General features: G+C 43.3%; 1 protein-coding gene across 1 annotated transcript; it reads left to right on the top strand.

The window, feature by feature from the left end:
* The first annotated feature begins 957 nt into the window (after positions 1 to 957).
* Positions 958 to 20,357, top strand: RPP30 (ribonuclease P/MRP subunit p30). Its single transcript, XM_048069301.2, has 11 exons — positions 958 to 1,111; positions 2,863 to 2,918; positions 3,224 to 3,280; positions 3,983 to 4,057; positions 4,607 to 4,678; positions 10,231 to 10,320; positions 12,400 to 12,516; positions 16,026 to 16,055; positions 16,458 to 16,495; positions 17,640 to 17,719; positions 19,887 to 20,357. Exons 1-11 carry the CDS (start codon positions 1,030 to 1,032, stop codon positions 19,991 to 19,993), a joined length of 804 nt encoding a protein of 267 aa, XP_047925258.2. The 5' UTR covers positions 958 to 1,029; the 3' UTR covers positions 19,994 to 20,357.
* The last annotated feature ends 32 nt before the right edge of the window (positions 20,358 to 20,389 follow it).

The following is a 20,389-nucleotide window of genomic DNA, read 5'->3' as shown; positions in this document are numbered from 1 at the left end:
GTTGCCCAGGGAAGTGGTGGCATCAGCGTCCCTGGGGGTGTTCAAGGAAAGGTTGGACCTGTTGCTTAGGGACATGGTTTAGTGTGTGACATTGGTGGTAGGGTGATGGTTGGACCAGATGATCTTGGAGGTCTTTTCCAACCTTAATGATTCTATGATGATCTCTTTGGCACAAACGAGTCACAAATCTCAAGGCATAATGGGTCCAAGCTCTACCAAGGCGTGGCAACATACCCAGGAGCAGTCAGCACTGCCACCTTGGCCCCGGTGAGGAGCAGTTTTGCCTGGTTAAGTGTTCAGAGTTCCAGATACCCCACAGACTTTTCTTCATGAATTATCCCAGTCTGAAGAAAGAGGAAGCAAAAGATTTGCAAGGGCCTGCAATACTACCTCAAAACTGGGAACAAATTGCAGACACTGTCTTCAGCAGCTGCTGTTGTAAGTCCCCAACACAAACAAACCAAAACAGTGGTAGTTACCACCCCTATTTCGCATACGCTGTGTTGATTATCAGCAGCAAAATGAGATTTGTGGGTTTTGCAACAGCGCTACGTAGTCGATGTGTGCACGTTCTGTGGTCTATTGTAATTCCTGAGTGCTTTGGCATTTTGGGGAATATCTCTTGCATGGCAGCCTGGGTCTTTATTTCACAATTTTTTAACATGGGAAAAAAAGGCCTTGAAATAACTAGAAAGGACTCTTATACAAATAAGCAGTGGTCGGCTGAGGCCCCATGAATTTGGGTCGGTGATGCTTCAGTCGAGCAGGACCGCGGCTCCACCTGGTGGGCACGACACCGGCCCCTGAGGGCGCTGGGCCCGAGCGAGCTCGGCTGCTCCTGCTCCCAGCCCCCGGCACGTTGCACAGGGGCCACGGGGCCATGCCTCGTCCCCTCCTCAGCCCTGTCTGTGGGGCTGGGGCCTGCCCCGCCCGCCACGGGGCCTCCTCCACAGCTCCCCGCCCGGCCACCAGGGCGGGACTACAAGCCCCAGGGTGCCCCGGGCCGGGCGGGGCGGTGCTGCGCGCAGCATGGCCGGGTTCGCCGACCTGAACGTGCCGCAGGGCCCGGACAAGAAGGGGCTGCAGAGCCTGCTGGAGGCTGCGGCTCGCCGTGAGTCCGGGAGCGGGGCAGCGGCCGGCCCTGCGCCGGGCCGAGCCGGGCTGGAGGGGCTGGGGCAGTGCGGCGGTTCGGGCCGGCCGGGGGTGGAGGATGCCGGCCTCTCCCTGCTGTGCTGGGTTGGTGTTAGCAGCAGAAGTGTGAATCCTGGCAGAGCTGGGCTGGAGGGGAGCCGAAGGCACCCTGCACAGGGCTTTCCCTGCGCTTGGGAGGCCGGGCAGTGCCTGCTGTGCCTGATGCGTCACTGTCCTGCAAGGATTTTAGGGCCCCCAGTTGCTCCACAGCCTCTGTAGGCAGCTTGTTCCAGAGCTACTGGTCTTGCTCAGCATGGTTTTTATAGTTTCTTCGTGTCTTGGCCCCTTAAAGGCAGCCTTTCCCTTTATGTCATCTTTGTATTTGTTCAAATGTGAGTATGTTTCTGTGCACAATGTATCTTCCAGTCTGCTGCTGTTGAAAACTGCAGTCTTCCTCCTTCTGCTAGCCTGTGTCCGCAGCCGTGCTTCCCGTGCCTCACACCTGGCAGTTCCTAGGTCAGCCCTGTGATGGAGCAGGAGAAAAGCTGCCTGAGGCATCCGTGCCCCAGCATGGCTTGGCCTCCTGGTGCACAGCCTGTGGGTCTGCCCTAAGGGGGGCTGGTCCTGGCCGGGAGAGCAGCAGAATATAAGCTGCAAGAAGGTTTGTGTAAGTGCAGCAGGAATCTCTGTCCTTAGTTTCCCTTTCTTTTGGCCTAAACCTCCATTCAGAGTTTCCTCACAGGTCTGCATTTTCATATTTCATTCATTGTCGTTGCTCCTCCCCCTACTCTGCTTGACCTGCAGTTTTCTGCAAGTGAAGTGACCGAGACTGAGGTCTTCTCAGTGCTGAGCACCATGGAAAAATGGTGCTGTGTCTTGCAGTCTGTATCTCAGCCTGTCTATCCCATTGTATATATTTTTTTTCCCAACTTGGGGACTCATTTTCCGCTTGTAATTTCTTAAGACCCTAGGTCTTTTTTTTTTTTTCCTGAAGAATTGTTTTACAACCAGTTGCTTCCTGTAGAGTGTTTGTGGGTGATTTGTCTTTGTCAAATGTACAATCTTTCTCTAATCCCTGTTGAATGAGAACTTTTTGTCAGTTTGTCAACATTGTTTTGAATTCTAACTTTGCCTTCTAATATAACTCTACCTTTCATACCTTTGTGTTGTCTGCAGTTTTAACAAGTATGCTGAATGTCGTTAACCATTTTTCCTAAAGAAAGTCATTAATAGGACCAAGCTAGGGCAAAATGTTTGGGACCCCCAGCTTGGCAAGAAGTCATTGATATCTGCTGTTAATTTTCAACCAGTTTCTTCCTGACCTTACAGTAGCTTCATCTAGAATGTATTTTCCGAATGACTCTTAGCCTGTCCAATTCACTTGCAAGCCCAGCGTAACACTTAACTGTTCATCTCCTGTATGTGCTCCGGTGCTGGCCATGCCAACAAACTGTGCTCAAGCAATCATTTGTGTTCATAAAGCTCTGCCATCCAGTGAGTGTAGTCATGACTGGGGTGTATTAAAATAAATTTTTGTACTTTAAGATGCTTCTTTGGTGAGCTAATCTTCAGAGAAAAAAAAAATCAACGTGAAAGGTGTATATATATGTACATAATTATTAATTTTGAGATATATAAGTAATGAGTTTTTGACAGATTTCTGTTTGGCTTTGTTTCCATTAGTTTACTGGACAAAACAGTCTTATGATGTGTTTGGTTTTTTTTTTTTAGTGGGATATTCTGCAGTTGCTCTTAATCATGTCGTCGATTTTAAAGAAAAGAAACAGGTAATTTCTGTTGGGTTTATTTGTTCTTAGCGTGTTTTCTATTGTTAAATCTACATGCCCCTAAATACCTTTGTCTTTAAAATGCTCATTTAGATGTAAATACATGTTTTCATTTGTAACAGAACTTCCATGTTATAATTCAGTATTATTGCTGTGGGGTTAACTTTTAATATGATCCATGAACTGTCCCTATGAAATAGTTTTGTTAGGATGGTAAACTTATTTTTAGAATTGGAACACAACTTTTGTTTACGTTCTAAACAACCCATTATATTGTGAATAACTTTATTTTATTCTCTCTTAAGGAAATTGCCAAGCCAGTATCTCCGTCAGAGTTATTTCCATCTTTACCTATTGTACAGGTATGTTTAGTTACATTCCATCTATGAATTATTATTGAGTTACAATCTTTTTCTTGTGTTTATCTGTGAGATTCTGTGTATTACATGTTAACTAAAAATGAGAAATTTGTCCATTGCTTGATTCTTAAAACTCCCAACATTGGAAGAATGATACGCTCACATTAGAGGAGGGTCGATTCTTTATTTTATAAATGATTTTAAAAAAATGTGTTGTGTGTGAATTTTGAATCATCTTCTAGTTGAATATTCACAGTGAATACTCTTGAAATTTAGGCCTGAGTTTTGGAAATTTCTTTCTGGTTTTGATGCAACAAGATTTGGATAAAACGAACCAAGTCTGTATTTTGAATCACTGATGTACATTATTCAGGAAATGCTTTTGCTCACAGTTGCTGCTTGCTTGGGGAGCCATAGCAGTGGTAATAAAACATGCTCAGTTTTCTGCATGATATTCATTTTTTCTGTTGATCCCTTCCTCAGAGAAACACACTAAGTCATTTTTTCAGAAGGCCAGATATAATATCCAGCATGTCAATATAAAACAACAAAATCAGGGAATTTTAACTACACACTTCTGGAAATTTTAGTGTAGGCAAAAAAAATGAGCAAGGCACCATTTTCTTTTTGTAGTGAACAGGGTGAAAATCACCACAAATTTTTGCTTTGGAGCTTTTTAAGTCTTGAATTATTTTTCCTTCATAGGGGACATCTAAACAACTTAAAGTCTTAACCCGTCTGACACTTGTTGTTTCTGATCCTTCTCACTGTAATCTCTTGGTAAGTATATTCAGTATATCAGTTTTCCAATTTTTATTATCTTCTCTCAGTGAATGAATGAAGCTTTGGAAGCTTTGGAAATCGTGTAGGGGAAAGCTTCATGGATTTCACAGGGTATTCAGTACTGATTTCTCAGGTTACATCTTTAGATGCTAAAGCAATTGTGAAGGGATGCAGACTTAGAAAACTGGATATGATTCTGTTGATCATTTGTCAATATGGGATAGCAGTTCTGTTATTGGTCCTTTTCTTTGGTATCTGGATTTCTGTGTGTACGCTAGAATACCATGAGCAAGCCCTGTGCCTGTTTGTAGCACTATGTTATTGAGGGAAAAGCTGTAAGTGCCTATCTAGGTGTATGGGACAAACCCCAAAATGACTTCAGAGAATTGCTTGCAGTAGAGACTTAACTATATGGTTAGATTACTATTGGCTTTGTTTTAGTACGTGAAAACGGGAAGGGTTTTTTCTTATTATTACTTTGGTCATAGTCACTGTGCTTTGTCATCTGCCAGAAGTCAAAGCAGTAATTGTTTCCTCCTTTTGTAGAGATCAACGTCCTCAAATATAAGGTTATATGACATCATAGCAGTATTTCCAAAGACTGAGAAACTGTTCCACGTAAGTACAATCTGATTGTTAATGCCAGTCCTACAACAACTTACAGTGCCTTGGACTAGTTTGAATGCATGCATGGGGCTAATTAAACAATGTCGGCTCCCAGATCAGTGGACAGACTGAAAGGTTGGGAGAAGTTGCAGGAGGGTAAAGGGCCTTGGCATGACTTGTTGGAGTCTGTGAAACATCTGCCTGGTCAGTGGACTTCAATGCCCTTGCTCCATGGTTTCCTTTATCTGTCTTACACTGAGAGTGAGGAGAGAAAACATCATTTATTTATATATTTGAATATTGTCTGCATGCAGTAAAATTATTTCTTGAACTGTTTAACTTCCCAGACTCTTGACAGATTCCCCCCAAAAGCATTTGCTGTCTTCTGTTAGCACTAATTGTTTCTGGTCTCTGAAATGCCAGGAAATGTGGGAGAATTTGAAAGGAGAACTCAAGTGGTGTTCTGAGAGTTACCTTCTTTCTTTTAATCTTTCGTCTTCTCTTGGAGGTTTTTCCAAACAACTAGTTCATTTTTTTTTCTTTAACTTCTCTTTTTATTACTTTGTCTCAGTATCTCTTGCTCTTCTTTTGCTTTAAAACACAGCTAGTTCTGGTTGTCATAGCATCTCAAGAACAGATAAAATGAAATTTCCCAAAGTAAGTATGGCTGATTAAGCACACCAACCCTTGCTTCATTGCCAGACTGGGATTTTTGGTTCTGTTTTGAATGTTCAAGTTGAGTGAGAGAAGCTTCACTTCTTTGACTTTGTGATATGTTTGTTACTTTGCCTGCCAAAAAGAGCACTGAAGCTGTACAGAAGTAGAACAGCCTTGGGGAAATACACAAAGGGCAGACTGTCATTTTCTCACCCAGATTTTCTCCTGGCAGTTCAGAGAGAACTTTATACAGAAAACAGCCTCCACAACATTTGGGAGTTTTTAAAGGTGTTGCTATATCAGTGTTACTAAACAGATTCTGGGGTTTGTGGTTGTGGAAGTGCTCAGAGTGTGCTAGTGAGAGAAAATACTTCATGTGAGTCATTTTCAAAACCTTTGTTAGGACTTGTTTGTAACCTTAGCCCAAGACTGCTATTTTTTCACAATGGTTTAAATTACTAGAAATGCAAATATTTTGCACAAAAAAACCATCACTCTATCACTTCTGTGATCTTAAAAAAGCAAGGTGTTGCAAGTGTGTTTGACTATGAATTGTTTTGGTCCAGTTCTGGTGTACTACTGCAGGAGATACACACCGTTGCAAGCTGATACCTAAATACCATTAGGTGCAGTAATTCTTCAGCTGTTACTAATGGCACCAAACATTGTATTGCTCTATTTTACCCATCCTGAATAGACTTTCCGTCAGAACAATTACTAGTTTTAAAACGCTGTCCAAAGCAGAATGATATCGGCTCAACTTGTGGGGTGATGGGTGTTAGTTATCTCAGTCTTTCTCATATCTTTAATTAAAAATATCTAAAAATACGTGGGAACAGCAGGTGTGAGTGATTTGATTGAGCATCTGAAAACAGGTCAGCTTTTTGTCAAAACGTTTTTATTACAGAAAAATGAAATTGTAACACATCTGACCCACTGCAAGCTCCTATGTTGTATCATTAATGCTGAAACAGATGAGTAGGTAGAAGCAACCTATCTCTGTTACCATTGGCAGGTAGCAAGCAGACGTGCAGTTTGAAGATGTGTGCTGGAACACAAAAAGCAAATGTGCACCTTTTTGGAAGAATGCAGATTTTACTTCCAAAAAGAGATTGTCAGTATGAAGCTTGGTCTGTTTTTTCAGATAGGTTAAAGCTACATCCTAGTCCTGATGAGTACCTATTTTATCACATTAATATGATATTCTTCTGTTTGTTTTTTCTGAATTATTTGCTTTTTTGAAAACTTGTTAATGTAAAGTATGAAGCGAGAGGCTATATAAGAAGGTGGACTATAAAGAATCTTTCAGCAGAAGAATTCAAACATTAATTGTAACAGTGACAGCAGGATTGCTGGATTGTCCATGAGCCCATCTTAATTTCTATCATGATCGTAGTGCTCTTGAGTTGGGGAAGAAACCCAAGCATGTTTCTTTCAGACTGCATAAGGTAAAGACCTCCATCCTTACATGTTCAAATTCAGAACAGGTTTGTATGTTTGTCTTTTGTTTAAAGCTTCGAGGTTTCTAAGCATGATAGAGAGCTCTGTCAATTTTGTAGAGGTATCAACAGGGAGCGTCTGGCACATGGAGTCTCGATATATACCTCTGGCTCTTATGGCTCGGATCTTTCACTGTTAAGGATAAAGCCTTATAGGGTGGGTCTTGCTCCATAAATTATATTTTTTTTAATTGGCTGTTGATAACTTTGCGTTACCTCAAGAGCATCATCTTTCTCACCAACAATTTGGCACTTAGTTTATTCTCCACAGAACAGGATTGTTCATGTGTTTGCAAGACATACGTGACCATTGGAGATGTGCTTTCATTTTAGCATGGCCTAAAAATAGTCTGTGCCTTCTTGTCACAAGCAAAGGAAGCTTTCCAGTGACTGAGAGGGGCAGTGATGTGTACTGAAAGATGTGCTCAAATTCTACGAGTAATTTGTATCCTCAGGGGTGTGAGGAAGCTCTGTTTGCCAAGATAATTGTAGAAAGTGCTTCTTTAGGGCTCTCGAAGAGGATTGTTTTGGGCTGCAACTGGAATGCCCACTCTGTGCCAGTGTTAAGGCCTGGCCTGTTGCTTTTCAAAAATGTTTCATTTTAATATTTCTGTTTTATTCATGTTAGTTCTGCCTGCTATTTGCAGGTAACTAGCAAATAGTCAGTATCTACAAAATCGTGCTTATGTAAGTCTGAGGATGTACTGCAAAACCAGGTTTCAAAGTTTATTTGTAAAATGTTTGCCAAAGCAAACCTGGCTGTCTTCAGGCTGTCTGAGCACTGACGAATTTATTTTTGGCTGTCTGCAGTTTCCCAGCAGATGGGGCTCTTGCCCGCAGTGCGGCCAGGGAGGCACTGGGCTGTGCAGTTGCTCCATGGTGTTTTCTGCATGAAGTTTGTGCACTTCAGATCCGTTTAGCGGACTGGCTAACCTTAACCTGCGTCTGTGTGTGACTTGTCCAGGAGCCAAAGCTGGGCTGAACATCGGAGTGTTTGGAGAAATCTTTTTGCCAACTTTCCGTGCATTCGGGTATTCCTCTTTGTGGGGAAGTATGACTCTTAATTTTGTTTTTCCTCAGTGGTGTTTTCTGATGTGTTCTTGTCACTGGAATCCTGTAGTTATCCTGGCATTTGGGTCACTCCCTTTCCCACTGTGCTTAATTTGCAAAATGGAAAAGAGTTTTCCAGTGTTTCTGGAGCTGATTAGGAAGGCTTGTTTTCTCATTGCACGGGGCGGCTCGCCTGCTTCTGGTGTGTATTCTTGCTTTCCTTTGTTTTTTGGCTTTCTCTCTTTCCTGAATTTCCTGTGGCCTCACTGACATCTTCTCTAGGACATGAGTTCCTGTAAATCACCTCTGTCTAGATGGTAGTTCGTACCCCACATAGGAAAAGGATTAAATCTGGCTACAGAAAGGCGAAACTTGCATTTTAGACTTGCGTTTGTAGGAGATTCAACCCGTGTCATGCTTAACAGAGTTGGTAAAGGCAGGGCATGTGGATAAAGGTTAGCTTGAGTGGCCTAGTAGAGACAGTTTAACATCAAAAACCTTGTGGTTGGTAGGATCCTTGAATTGTCTGGATGTGTGGTGCAGGTCTCTTCTCTGGAAAGGAGTGCTATTAACGGCTAAGAAACATTCCTAAAGCTGGGCCTCTGTTCTCATCTCTGTCCAAATTTCATGTGAACAAACTGGTAAAAGGTGAGGTTGCAGAGCTGTAGCCAGCCCTGCGTTAGAACAGAGTGCAGCCACCTGCAGCCCCACTGCTTTCATGCTGCCACAAAGAGGGATGAATGGCTGGCACCTGGCCCAGGTGTGTTTGGAGCAGTTGCTGGCAGGTTTCTGAACGCAATGTGTTCCCCTACACGCAGAAAATTCCTTCTGAACGTCTTCAGCACACTTTATCTTCTTTGTTACAACGCCACTTACAGACATAAATCTGGTTCTGTGTAATAACCTTTACAGGGTAGGCATTATAATTCCTACAAGTCTTGCGTGCATGAGATTATATGTAAATGAAGGGCTCCCTTTTATGTCCACTTAATTTTCTCTGTGTGTCAGTGTGGACTTTCTCCATGCTTTGTTCGTTCCTTCCCACTATTAATACAGAGTATAAATTGTGGTGCAGTTTCAAAGCTAAGCTTTTAAACCACGACCTCAGGTGCCATCCTGAGCCTTCTCCAGAGACTGGGTTTTCAGAAAGGGTTGGATCTTTCCTGCCCAGCCTGGGAGGTGAGGCACTGTGGATCGGCCCCAGTACTGGGCATGTGGCAGCATCCATCACTATCTAAAATTGTGCTTCTGTTTCAGTCTTTTCTTGGTTGTTGCTGGTACCATCATAGAATCGTTTACATTGGAAAAGACCTCTAAGATCAAGTCCAACCATTAACCTAGCACTGCTAAGTCTACAACTAAACCATGCCTCAAAGCACCACATCTACAGGTCTTCTAAATAATACCAGGGGTGGGGACTCAACTACTCCCCTAGGCAGCCTGTTCCAGTACTTCACAACCCTTTCAGTGAAGAAATTTTTCCTAATATCCAACCTAAACCTCCCTTGACGCAACTTGAGGGTATTTCTTCTTGTCCTATCACTTCTTGCTTGGGAGAAGAGACCGATCCCCACCTTGCTACAACATCCCCTGTGCCTCCTTTTCTCTAGGCTAAATAACCCCAGTTCCCTCGGCTGCTCCTCGTTGTTCTCTAGCCCTTCCACTGGCTTCGTTGCCCTTCTCTGGACATGCTCCAGCACCTCGATGTCCTTCTTGTAGAGAGGGGCCCAAAGCTGAACACAGTACTCGAGGTGTGGCCTCAGCAGAACCATGTACAGGGGGACAATCACTTCCTCAGTCCTGCTGTCCATAATATTTCTGATACAAGCCAGGATGCTGTTGGTCTTCTTGGCCATGTGAGCACACTGCTGGCTCATATTCAGCCAGCAATAATAAATAGCTGGTAATAACAAATGGTAAAATATATTAGCTGCTACACTACAGTTAGAGAATGAAGGGCAAGGGGCTGTTCCTGGACTGATCCCTTTGTAAGCAGGGATTGTCCTTCATTAGCTACGAGTTCTTTTGCCAAAAGCCAGCATTGCTTTTGCATGTCCTGAGTCGGATAAGAACAAAGCAGGAAGTCTTGCCTTTGGGTGGTCATTATTTTATTAGAAAAGCAGCTCTGTAAGTGAGAGAAGGCTTGGGTTTTGGGCCTGAAATGCTCAAGCATTGCACCAGTAGCCCTGCTGGTTTATTGTTGAATCTACAAGGCATAGCACTTCTTCATTTTAAAACTAAGCTGCCTATGGAGAGACATTTGTTGCATTAAGAAATTAAGGAGAGTATCAGTGCACCTAATGTTGATTACTTGTTTTTTGGCATATCTAATAATCTGTTCCTATTTCTTTGCTATAGATTGCTTGCACAACTCTAGACGTGGATCTAGTATGCATAAATGTAACAGAAAAGCTGCCGTTCTACTTCCGAAGGCCCCCTGTGAATATGGTAAATTTACACCTAAATTGTTTTCTTGTTATTAAGTTCTGTATTTAGTGTCAGCCTGAGTTGAGTTTCTGCAGTTTCCCTCCCGCCATTCCAATCCAAGTGGTTCTTTTTATTTTCTCGCATAATCTTTAGTATTGTTTTAGATGTCCTTCACTTCAAGGCCTTCACTGCAGTATTTAATAAACAAGAATGTGTTTTTTCACTTCCTCCTTTTTGTCCTCCACTTACGGAGGCAGAAATGGTGTTTCCAAGGAGTGGAAACAGAACCTTAAGGCTACTGCTATGCTAACAAGTGAGTTGTGGTGGTGTTGCTGATGAACCTACCTCCCAAACCAGAAGTGATACAGCTGCATCAGAACAGATAAATAGCCTGTGATTTAAATGACAGGAGAATGTGAATGGCAGTGTTAATTTGGGAGAAGGATATTGCCTCAGTTATTTGGAGGATGACTCTATTGAATCCATATTTAGAGGAATGTCTTGGCAAATAAACCAAATGTGGGATTGCTAAATACCTGCTGTGGGACGCAAGTTAACTGTCAGCATGTATCAAATATTTTGTTAATGCAATTTTGCCTACTGTAAGTGGCTTGCCAGAAAACTTAATCTGAACGTGCAGTTAGGTGAATTAGTTTTTTCCCTCTGAGCTGAGGTTTGTTCCACATGGGTGTTCTTGGCTGATGTAGTCCTTCGTGGTTTAAAATTTAAAGCTGGAACTGGCCAGAAATCCTACTTCTGTCTTCTCTAGAAGTTTTGACCTAGAATAAAAATAAACAATAAACTAGTTGAAACTGTCTGAAACAGAACAAAAGTAGCAGTTTGGAATTCACCACAGGCTGGGAATTCCAATATTCCACTTGGAACAAAAAAATGTTATGTGAAATGCTGTTTAAAAATACCACCTCAAATTCTAGCAGCTGACCCAGATGAGGAGCTGGGAGGCTCTTGAAGCCCAATATATGCCGATATTTTCCTTACAAGCTAATTCTCAGCATCCACACTCCTGACTTGAAGGCAGTCTGTCTGTCAGACTAGTTTTGTGAATCCTGGGGCAGTCAGTTTTGGTTGTTGTGATGCCAGACTGGCAGGCAGCTGGAGTGGCGGGGATGAAGTTAAAAGTCTGTTTACCTTGAAATTGGTGAATTGCCATCACCTGTTTTGATTTTGATAAATTCAGGCTTTTCTTCTTGTCTGCAGATATTGGGCCAGTAAAACATTTGTGTACATAGCTTCTTCTCTGCTTGCATGCAGAGGTTATGCCTGGATTAATTCCATCTGTTTTCAATTGCTGGACTCTCTTACAGTATTAGCATTGCAGCATTTTCTAATAATATTGAGTATAAAGCACAGAGCAACGTCTCAGGCGAAGGTATTATAGGCCAGTGAACTAGCTTTGAATGGTGTCTTTATCACTAACTCACTGTGTATCCTCCAAGAAGTTGCTTAACCTTTCTCAGTGCTTGCGAAAACAGCAATACAAGGGTTTTGGTGCGGTACTTTGACAGACAGCAAAGGATTTTTAAAGCAACTGAAAATGCACTAAGTATCGCTGTTTGGAAACTCCTGTGAGCCATTGTTTTTTAAAATTGTCACAAATACTGCAGTATCCTGTGAGATGGGAGAGACGGAACCTCATTGCTGCTTTTATGCAAGGACAAATTCCTCATTTGCAAGACGTGGTTACTCTGGGAAGCGGCGTTCTTCCTTATTGCAGGCAGTGAGGCTGGAGCAGGATGGTCCTGAAAGTTTCCAGACTCATTTCTAATCAGCAGGGGTTACCTGCCTCCTCTTCTCTGTGACAGTGGAAAGCCAACTACAACTAATAAATAAATGGTATTTGTTTGTTAAACCTCACTTTTCTGTCTTCCCAAGACTCAAGTACACATACCTGGTGTACTTCCCCACCTCACCCCCCCCTCCATGTTTCATGCAATGCTGTGTTCCTGCTGGAACAATTCCTCCTTCATTTTTTCATAACACAGTTAAAACTGAGAATAAGCTGCATCAATAATAGACAGCGGTTGTTAGATTGTTTTGCTTCTCTCCTTTTGATTTTTGATCACTTTCTTTCATGTGAAGGCAATAGATCGAGGCATTTACTTTGAACTTCTTTACACGCCTGCCATCAAAGACTCCACAATGAGAAGATACACAATTTCAAATGCGATCAGCCTGATGCAGATCTGCAAAGGAAAGGTAAGCTCTCAAAGGGAAAGCAAGCTAATTAATTCAGTTCAAATTCTTCTGGAGTTGTACAGACCGAGCCATTTTAAATTAGTTCGATGCTGGGGTTTTTGAAGCTCTAACTGAATCTTTGCCTGCTAATACAAGGACGCAACTATTCTGGCTTCAGATACTTCCAGCCATGCACCACTGCACGCTTTCTTCTTAACTTGTCAAACTGCTGTGTTCTTTTTTCAGAACAACCTATCTGTTAGTATGGTAGGCAATACCCAGAACAAAAGGGAAGAAGTAGATCTAAGGTTTGCACTAGAGCTGAAATCCATGCATCTTTTTAAAATTCCCAATTCAAATTTCTGACTGACCAAAAGCTCTTTTGGAGAGTGTAAGTCGAATATGGGGAAAAAAATAAGAAGGTTGAAATCCTGTTCTGTTAAACTGTTAGGAAATCTCCAGTGTACAAAACAGAACCAACAGCTTGCTGGCGGTAAGCCAGGGCTTTGCTGCAGTCAGATCAACTGCATTCTTCCCTGCTACTGAAACCAAGGGAAGAAGTAATCCTTGCAGCTGAGATGCCTGCACTCTGTTGCTTTCATACCTCACCTTCTCCCAGGCCACCAGACTAAGCTGCCTGCTGTGTGGGACCTCTCAGGCTATATGCTTTTAACAGAGAAGCATATCATGATATATATATACAAGTCAAAAGAGATTGTAGCACCCACCACCGTTACTGGAAAAGGCCTTTGCTGCTCTTAGCTAGTTCAGAGAAGCCCTGCAGATCTAGTCTGAAAGGGGATGTAGAGCTTGGAAGGCCAATTAACAGCGGGTTCATCATTACTGTGGTTCCCCTTGGTGGCCTATTTTGTAGGACAGTGGGGTGGGTCAAACACCTGAATTGCCCCGGTGCTACAGAACATAACGAGTACTCACGTGGCCTTTCCTGAGAAGCCCAACTGTGGGAGTTAGCCACACAGAATACTCATTTGGATATAAGGTTCGTACACACACAAAAAACCTTTCCTGTAGGATGCCTTTTTGCCAGTGCTCCTCTTTCCCCTGTGCGGCTGAAGATGTTTCTCACGTGACTTGATTTGTATAGCACCAGTTGAGTTAGCATCACAGATGGAGCGAGTGAAACGTTCGGCCCGTGTACCTGTGCCCTTTCTTTCCACAGCTGTCAATCTCGTACATCATTTGTGCCTGGAAGGTAAATTGGCTGGAGCTGGACACAACAATTTGTTGTTAGCCACTGGAAGAGCTAGGAACGGACTGCTAGTTTGTCTTCATTTTTTGCCTCTGGGCTCAGTACATTGCGGGCCAGCAGAGGTGGTTATTAGCCCTTGCTGGCAGTTTGTCAGTGATGTAAAGGCCCTTTTGTACCGAGATGCGGGGAGGCTGCTCCATAGGCTGCTTGAATTGATGTCTGGCACATCACTGTCACAGGCTGTAACCTATGGTTGCTGAGCTTGTAGCAGCTTTTGGAACCTTTTATTTCTCTTCTGTTGCATTAGGGCAGAGAAATTTCCAGAAACTTACCGGTCAGGAAGGTGGCCTTGAGCAGAATACCTAAAACATGTTAAAATGTGCAGGGAACGAGGGAGGGACTCACTGCGCTCCTTCGCCTCCCATGTTTTGGTAACTGAGTGTGGTTGCTGCACGCAGAGCAGTGTGCAGAATAGCTGCTGTCTCCTTTACGCGAGGAGGTAATGTTTCACTTCGGAGTTCTTCCCTGTAGCTCTTCCCGTGGATTTGCCTTCGCCTGCTGCTCTTTCGTTCATTACCAGTACTTTTCTTGTCTACTCTTGTCTCCTCCTCCCTTCTTACCCATCCCCTAACTGGAAGCCAGCTGCCTTTGAATCGGCCAGAGCATGTCTCCAATACGCAGCAGTGAGCCGCAGTCCTGCGGGGTTGGGTTCAGGATGGCACAGCTGCTCTGGGAGCTCTTCCGAGTCTGGAAGATGGGAATTGGTTGTTACAGCTCAGAGCAGCAGCCTTAAATTTCCTCAGTGAACTCTTGCAGTCAGCACCACTGAAGCTCAAAAGCACCCTTGGGATCTGTAGTACAGTCATTTTAAAGGTGAACTATGCAGAAAGAAATGTCCTAAGCTGAGTGCTGTTAAGTCGCTTTGATGTATGTATTACTCCTGCTTCTGGCGTTCCGTATGCTCAGGCAGAGTTGTCTGTCCCATCCTTTGCTCCTTGGCACACGAGGAAACCTTGGGCACAGTGTGAGCAGTGCAACCATTTCCATGCAAAGAGCTCTTCTACGGTTTGAGTTCCAGCTGTGCACAGAGCATTTCCTTCCAGTGTCTGCCCTGCTCTTTTTGCTGGGGAGGCAGCAGGACAAGCAGAGCGGTGCGGGGAAGGGATCAAAAGCCCCACCTTGTAACCGAAGGTGGTGTGATGTGTTGGTGGTACTGACGTCAGAGAGGGAAATCTTTTGCTGCCTCAGTACCAATTCTCATTCCCACCCACTCAAGCAGGAATTCCCGAAGCTTTTTATTTGATATAAGAAAAGGTGCAAGGAATTTTTTTTGCTGCTGCAGAGTTTCCACCTGCGCAAAACAGTCTTCCCCTGGGTGAGCATCAGTGGAGGTTTAGCATTAGAAGAGTGCTGGCAGCTGAGCTGTGTATCTGCCAGCCCCTGAGCATCACATACCTGTTCTATAGAAGGGAGAGAAGGGAGGAGGGCATCTTTTTGCCTGGTGATTTTCATGGGGGTGTACGTGTTGAGGAAAGTCAGCGTATGGTATGAACTGGCTGCCATTGCCTGGCTGCAGTCTGATTTCCTCCACCTGTGTGAATTTGATTAAGGCCAACGTGAATGGGCGAGGTTGTACTGTAACGCAGAGAGTAGGCTGGAAGTGTGGGAGCATCAGACTGGCTAAAGCCACAATCTGTAAGCTGCTTCTGGGGTATCCTGGGCTTCTCTTCTAAGTCCATTTGTGTTATATCTCAGTGTGAGTTGTGTCATTTTTGTGGCCGTGCGTGTCTTCCTCAACGTAATGCTCATCAGATGTCCTGTGCCCAACTGCTCTCAAGGGGCAGTAAAGACACGTGGCTCCCTGTCTCTTTCAGGTACTATGCATAAAGGGGGCACTTCATAACACGGTGTGTTCAACTGCCCATTTCTTCTTTACCCTTACAGTCCTCTACAAGAGGTACAGGTTCACGTGTGCTTGCTCAATACCATCACTAAGTTTTATGCTGCTTAGCCTATCCCTCTAAAAGGTGCAGTGCTTATTCAGCTCAGATCTCTGCGTGGGAGGTTTATAACTACAAGGGAGAGCTTCTCCCTGTGGCCCAGTAGGGGCTGGGGAGATTGCTAGGGTTTATTCATTTCCGCAAAATAATATCCATACCTGCCTAGAGTTCACCTCATCTGGGGGCATCAGACACTTTGGCAATTAATTGGGCTGTCAGCCTAAACTTAGCTAATGCTCCTGTAGTCTTTGCTGCTTGCAGATTTTCCATTTCTTGATACTGTCTGACAGATGAGCGTTTGTTCTCTTTTGTTTTTTCAGAACATCGTTATATCTAGTGCAGCTGAAAGGGTAAGTCCTGGCTTCTTGTTGAAGTCGAAACAATTTGATGATTTACCTGCATCTGAAAATATAGTAATTATATATATTAAACATAGAAGAAAGTGTAATTTTAAATATGATTGCCATCTTGCATGTTTTCAATCAATATGTTTTACTAACAAATCACACTTATTTGTTTGTTTTTGCCTTGGTTTTGCTACTACGTTTTTTTCCCAGATAGGAGCTCTGTTTTCCAAAATAAGTCTTTTCTTGATTTTTGTAGTGCATCTTCAGCAGCTTGCTGTTATGTAGCATTTAATTTCACCTTCCTGACTTGACTGCTTCCCCAGATAGCCCTGTCCTACATACTCACGCGCTCTCAGCCTGTGTGAGAGAGCATGCACATATCCAACCTTCTTTGTTTTGTTCTAGCCTCTGGAACTACGAGGTCCTTACGACGTGGCGAACCTGTATCCTTTTTCCAAGTCAAAGACAGCCATTAATATTAACGTGTGAAAGTTCAAATTCGTTTTGAAATTTTCCATCCTTTACACTCCTTGAACTTTACACAGTGATGCTTGTTGGTGACTAATTCAATGAATCAGGGCTCTGAGTGGGTGTGGAAGGAGCAACAGATCTTGGTCACGGAGTGGCGTGAATAGTCACTGTAAATAGTAATGCCTGAGTACAGCTATAGATACGTTTTGTGTGGTGTTATGCATTGATATTTGTGTTGGGTGTAATTGGAGAAATGAATAAAAAACATAATCATAGTTTTGGGAATGAAAATCAATGGACATCATAGACCAAACCAGAGATTACTACTTATGATCTCTAAGGTGCCAAATCTTTGACAGAAGAAGCTATAAAATCATGTTTATGTTGAGAAAGCAAAAGTTCCTATCTGAGTACTGATTACTTCTGTTCTGAATATTTTGGCCCTTAGTTTCATACGTACCCTTAAATAAGGGATTGTGTTCTTAATGGAGAGTATCTTTATTCCCTTCCTTTTAGGAATTCGGATGCATTCTTGTTCCTCCCTGCCCCCAGGCGTGTATCTGGACTGTCCCTCAAAGGCGAGGCGTGCGCTCTGAATCGTGAGAACCGTGTGGGAGGGTGTGCGGGCTGGAAGGATTTTACGCATAACGTTTCCTTCCCCCCTATAAAGAGCAGCGTGCCTCAACCCAAATTAACATAACTAATTTGGTGCCATCCCTGTTCAAGGTGGCTGGGAATTTTTCAACATAATGCTTTTGAATCAGACAATCCCCTTTCCCACAAAGCTGACTTTTTTCAAGGCGGTTGCTTTTTACTTGTTTAAACATATAAAAATGTTCCTATGTTGACAGACTTTTCATTCCAAAATGACAGCTGCTTGTCCGGGAAAAAGCAACATTGACAGAAGCTTTCCAGGAGGGCTCCTGGGGAACTGCAGGCAAGAGAATTGGGTGCCTCAGGTCTCTGCCTCTGGGTAACCGTCTGCAAGATGTCACGTTGAGTTGCAGCGTTGCTAATTCCCAGTTATTTGTAGAGTAAGCAAATCTGTCATACAGCCAGGCTTCCATGTTCTCTTTGTTCCTTTCTGTGCATTTTGATCCTGAACAAAGGTGGCAGAGGTTTGCTGTTTGGCCTGTCAGAAAGTGAAGCCAAGGCAGCTGTGTCTACCAACTGCAGAGCCACCATACTTCATGGAGGTAAGCGAAAAGCACGTGCAAGCTTGTTTAAGTAATAGTGGATTTGTTAAGCTAAGTTCATGTCAGTGTGTGTTTTCCAGAGTCTGAGACCTTACAGAGCAAGTCAGCTTGGGGTTTTACTTCCCTTGTTCAATGCATTAAAAGGAACGTGTGCAGCAAGGGTGTTTTGTCTTATCCTTGTTGCCACGCTAGCAAATCAGTGGCTAAAATGGTAGTGCTGTCTGTACTGGAGTACTCTCTTAACCACATTAAGACTCATAAGTCATTTAGCCAAAACACAGGTCTGCCTGTTGTGCTGCGTTGTGAAAATGCCGCTTCTTTCAGAAGGGGTTGAATGCTGATCTCCATGATAGCAGCAGAAGCTATGTCACTGCTTCGAAACATATGCATCCCAATTTTCTTGCATTTACCTTCTTGCAGCATGACTACAGAAGCAATCTCTGCGCGGTGTTCCTTTCTGATGTTTAGTTATGTGGTCTGTTTCTGACTCACTTTTCGTTGTGGACCACTTCAAACTGGAGGCCAAATCTAAAGTCCTGAGTGTTTGCTGCTTAGAAGGAAATGTTTCATATAGTATACCATGGCTTGAAGTGTTTTGATGAAAGAAAACTTCCATATGCTCTCACCAGAAGTAGTTCACAGTAGCTTTCTTCTTTTATATTTGATCATTTTAATACTAAGAAAGTAGAAATTTAACTTTTGCCCTCCCTGCAGGAATCAAAAGGTTTCCAGTTATATTATGTGTCTCAGTGTCAGTGCAGCAAAGCAATGTCTCAGTTTGTGTTCCAATCAATTTAGTCCCTTGCTTTGCAATGTGACCCTCATTCCTCCTTCTCTGCCTTCCCTTTCACGTAGTTATTCATCGATTCTTAGTGTTTCTTGATTTTTATTTTTTTTTTTCATAGAATCATTAAGGTTGGAAAAGACCTTCATATCATTTGGTCCAACCTTTCTCCTACCGCCGATATCACCCACTAAACCATGTCCCTAAGCACCAGGTCCAACCTTTCCTTAAACGCCCCCAGGGACAGTGACTCTACCACCTCCCTGGGCAACCCATTCCTATGCCTGTTGTTTATTCTGATAGCAATTTAGCTTTGTGACCGTGTAGCTATTAATATCTGCCTCTGCCAGGATTTGTTGGATAGGTAGGTTCAGTCATCTCAGGAACGTGAGTTGCTCTAAATTGGAAGCACACAGTAGAATTTGGCTTGCATCTTGTTTCAGAAGTAGAGCTTGAATGTGCTGTAATTCCCAGCAGATAGCTTTGATCCCCTCAAGAGTGTGTTTCTATGAACAGGATTGTCCAGCCTTCTACTCATCTACATAGTTAGTGACAGTGCGTTAGAAGAATTTTTGTCAAGTGTATGTGGAATTTCTCAAAACCTTCATCTTTCTTTGAAGTTTTTTTTAAAAGTCACTTCGCTGTCCCCTAACGAATACTAGACCAGAATAATTCAGCATGTTTTTGGCAAAGTTCTCACAGAGCGCCTCTGCTTGTTAGCAGAGTATCTGTAATTAGTTTCGTCTACTTCAAATCTTCAATTTTTGCAGGGAAGCCTCCCACTAGAAGTTTTGAAATTGGATTGGGCTCGCTAGGTTGTTTAGCAAATATATGAGGAGTTTGATAATATCACATAGTAGCATTTTATGGTAATGCTGAGGGTTCTGTGAATAAAATATTACTGAATACCATGAAGCCACTTATTGGTGTGTACACAGAAGCCTCTGCCCATGTAGCTCTGCCAGCATAGTCTGTTTAAGAATCCTGGGGTATGTGAATATGTTTATTTATTCTATTTTTAAGAACGGTATGTTTTGCTCAGAAATACAGAAATACTTCTTGACTTGCATTCAGGAATGCGCTCTTCTCTGGCTATGGAACTGATGAAGCCTGGCTTGCTGTGGTTTTGCATGTGTACCCCCTCAGCTCCTGCAGACCTCAGTTTTCCCTTAGGCTTGCTGTAATTCTGCACCCACCTTCAGATTTCCCAGCTTATCCCCAGGTCCTGCCCATGCAGGTTGCTTCCCTGCTGTGTGCGCCGACTGGCTGGCTGTTAGACGTGTTGAATTGCGCTTTTGGGCACAGACACCTGAAGTGAGTATGTGTTAAATGCAGTAGAGTGATTTTACATGAGGTGCTACAGCTTCTGCTTGTATATTCCAGAAACTCGGAAGAGTGCCTGTGGGGTGGTGTACACGGTGAAGAAGCTTCGCAAGGTTGAGGAGGAAGAAACCCTGCCAGCCTGCAAAAAGGCTAAGACTCAAGCTTGAGGACTGAGCCAGTTGTCAACAGGAACCTCCATCCCGTCTTTACCCAGCGCTAAATCTTCCCTCACCCTCCAGCCAGCTCAGTTCCTCACTTGGTAATTTATTTAGCCCAGAGAGCTATTCTTCTGGTGTAAAGTGAGGAAGGCTGTAGGAATGGGATTGCCATGAGTAAGTAGTTCAACACACCTGGAAGGTCAGCCTCTTGCTGGGCTTCTGGCCAAGGTCAGGAGGGCATCTCTCCACCCTGTTCTAGGTCTTCTGGAATCAGTGCAAACTTGACAGAACGTTTCTAGCATAGAGAAACTTTCTATTGTACAGGTGTGCTCTTTTTTAATAAAAAATGTCTTCAAGAATGCATGCCATTAAAGTCTAGCTCCTACAGTTTTTCAAGTTTTGAAA

This window comes from Anser cygnoides, chromosome 7 (genome assembly GCF_040182565.1).
Source record: "Anser cygnoides isolate HZ-2024a breed goose chromosome 7, Taihu_goose_T2T_genome, whole genome shotgun sequence".
Classification (NCBI taxonomy): domain Eukaryota; kingdom Metazoa; phylum Chordata; class Aves; order Anseriformes; family Anatidae; genus Anser; species Anser cygnoides.
This window is presented reverse-complemented; position numbering and strand designations above follow the sequence as displayed.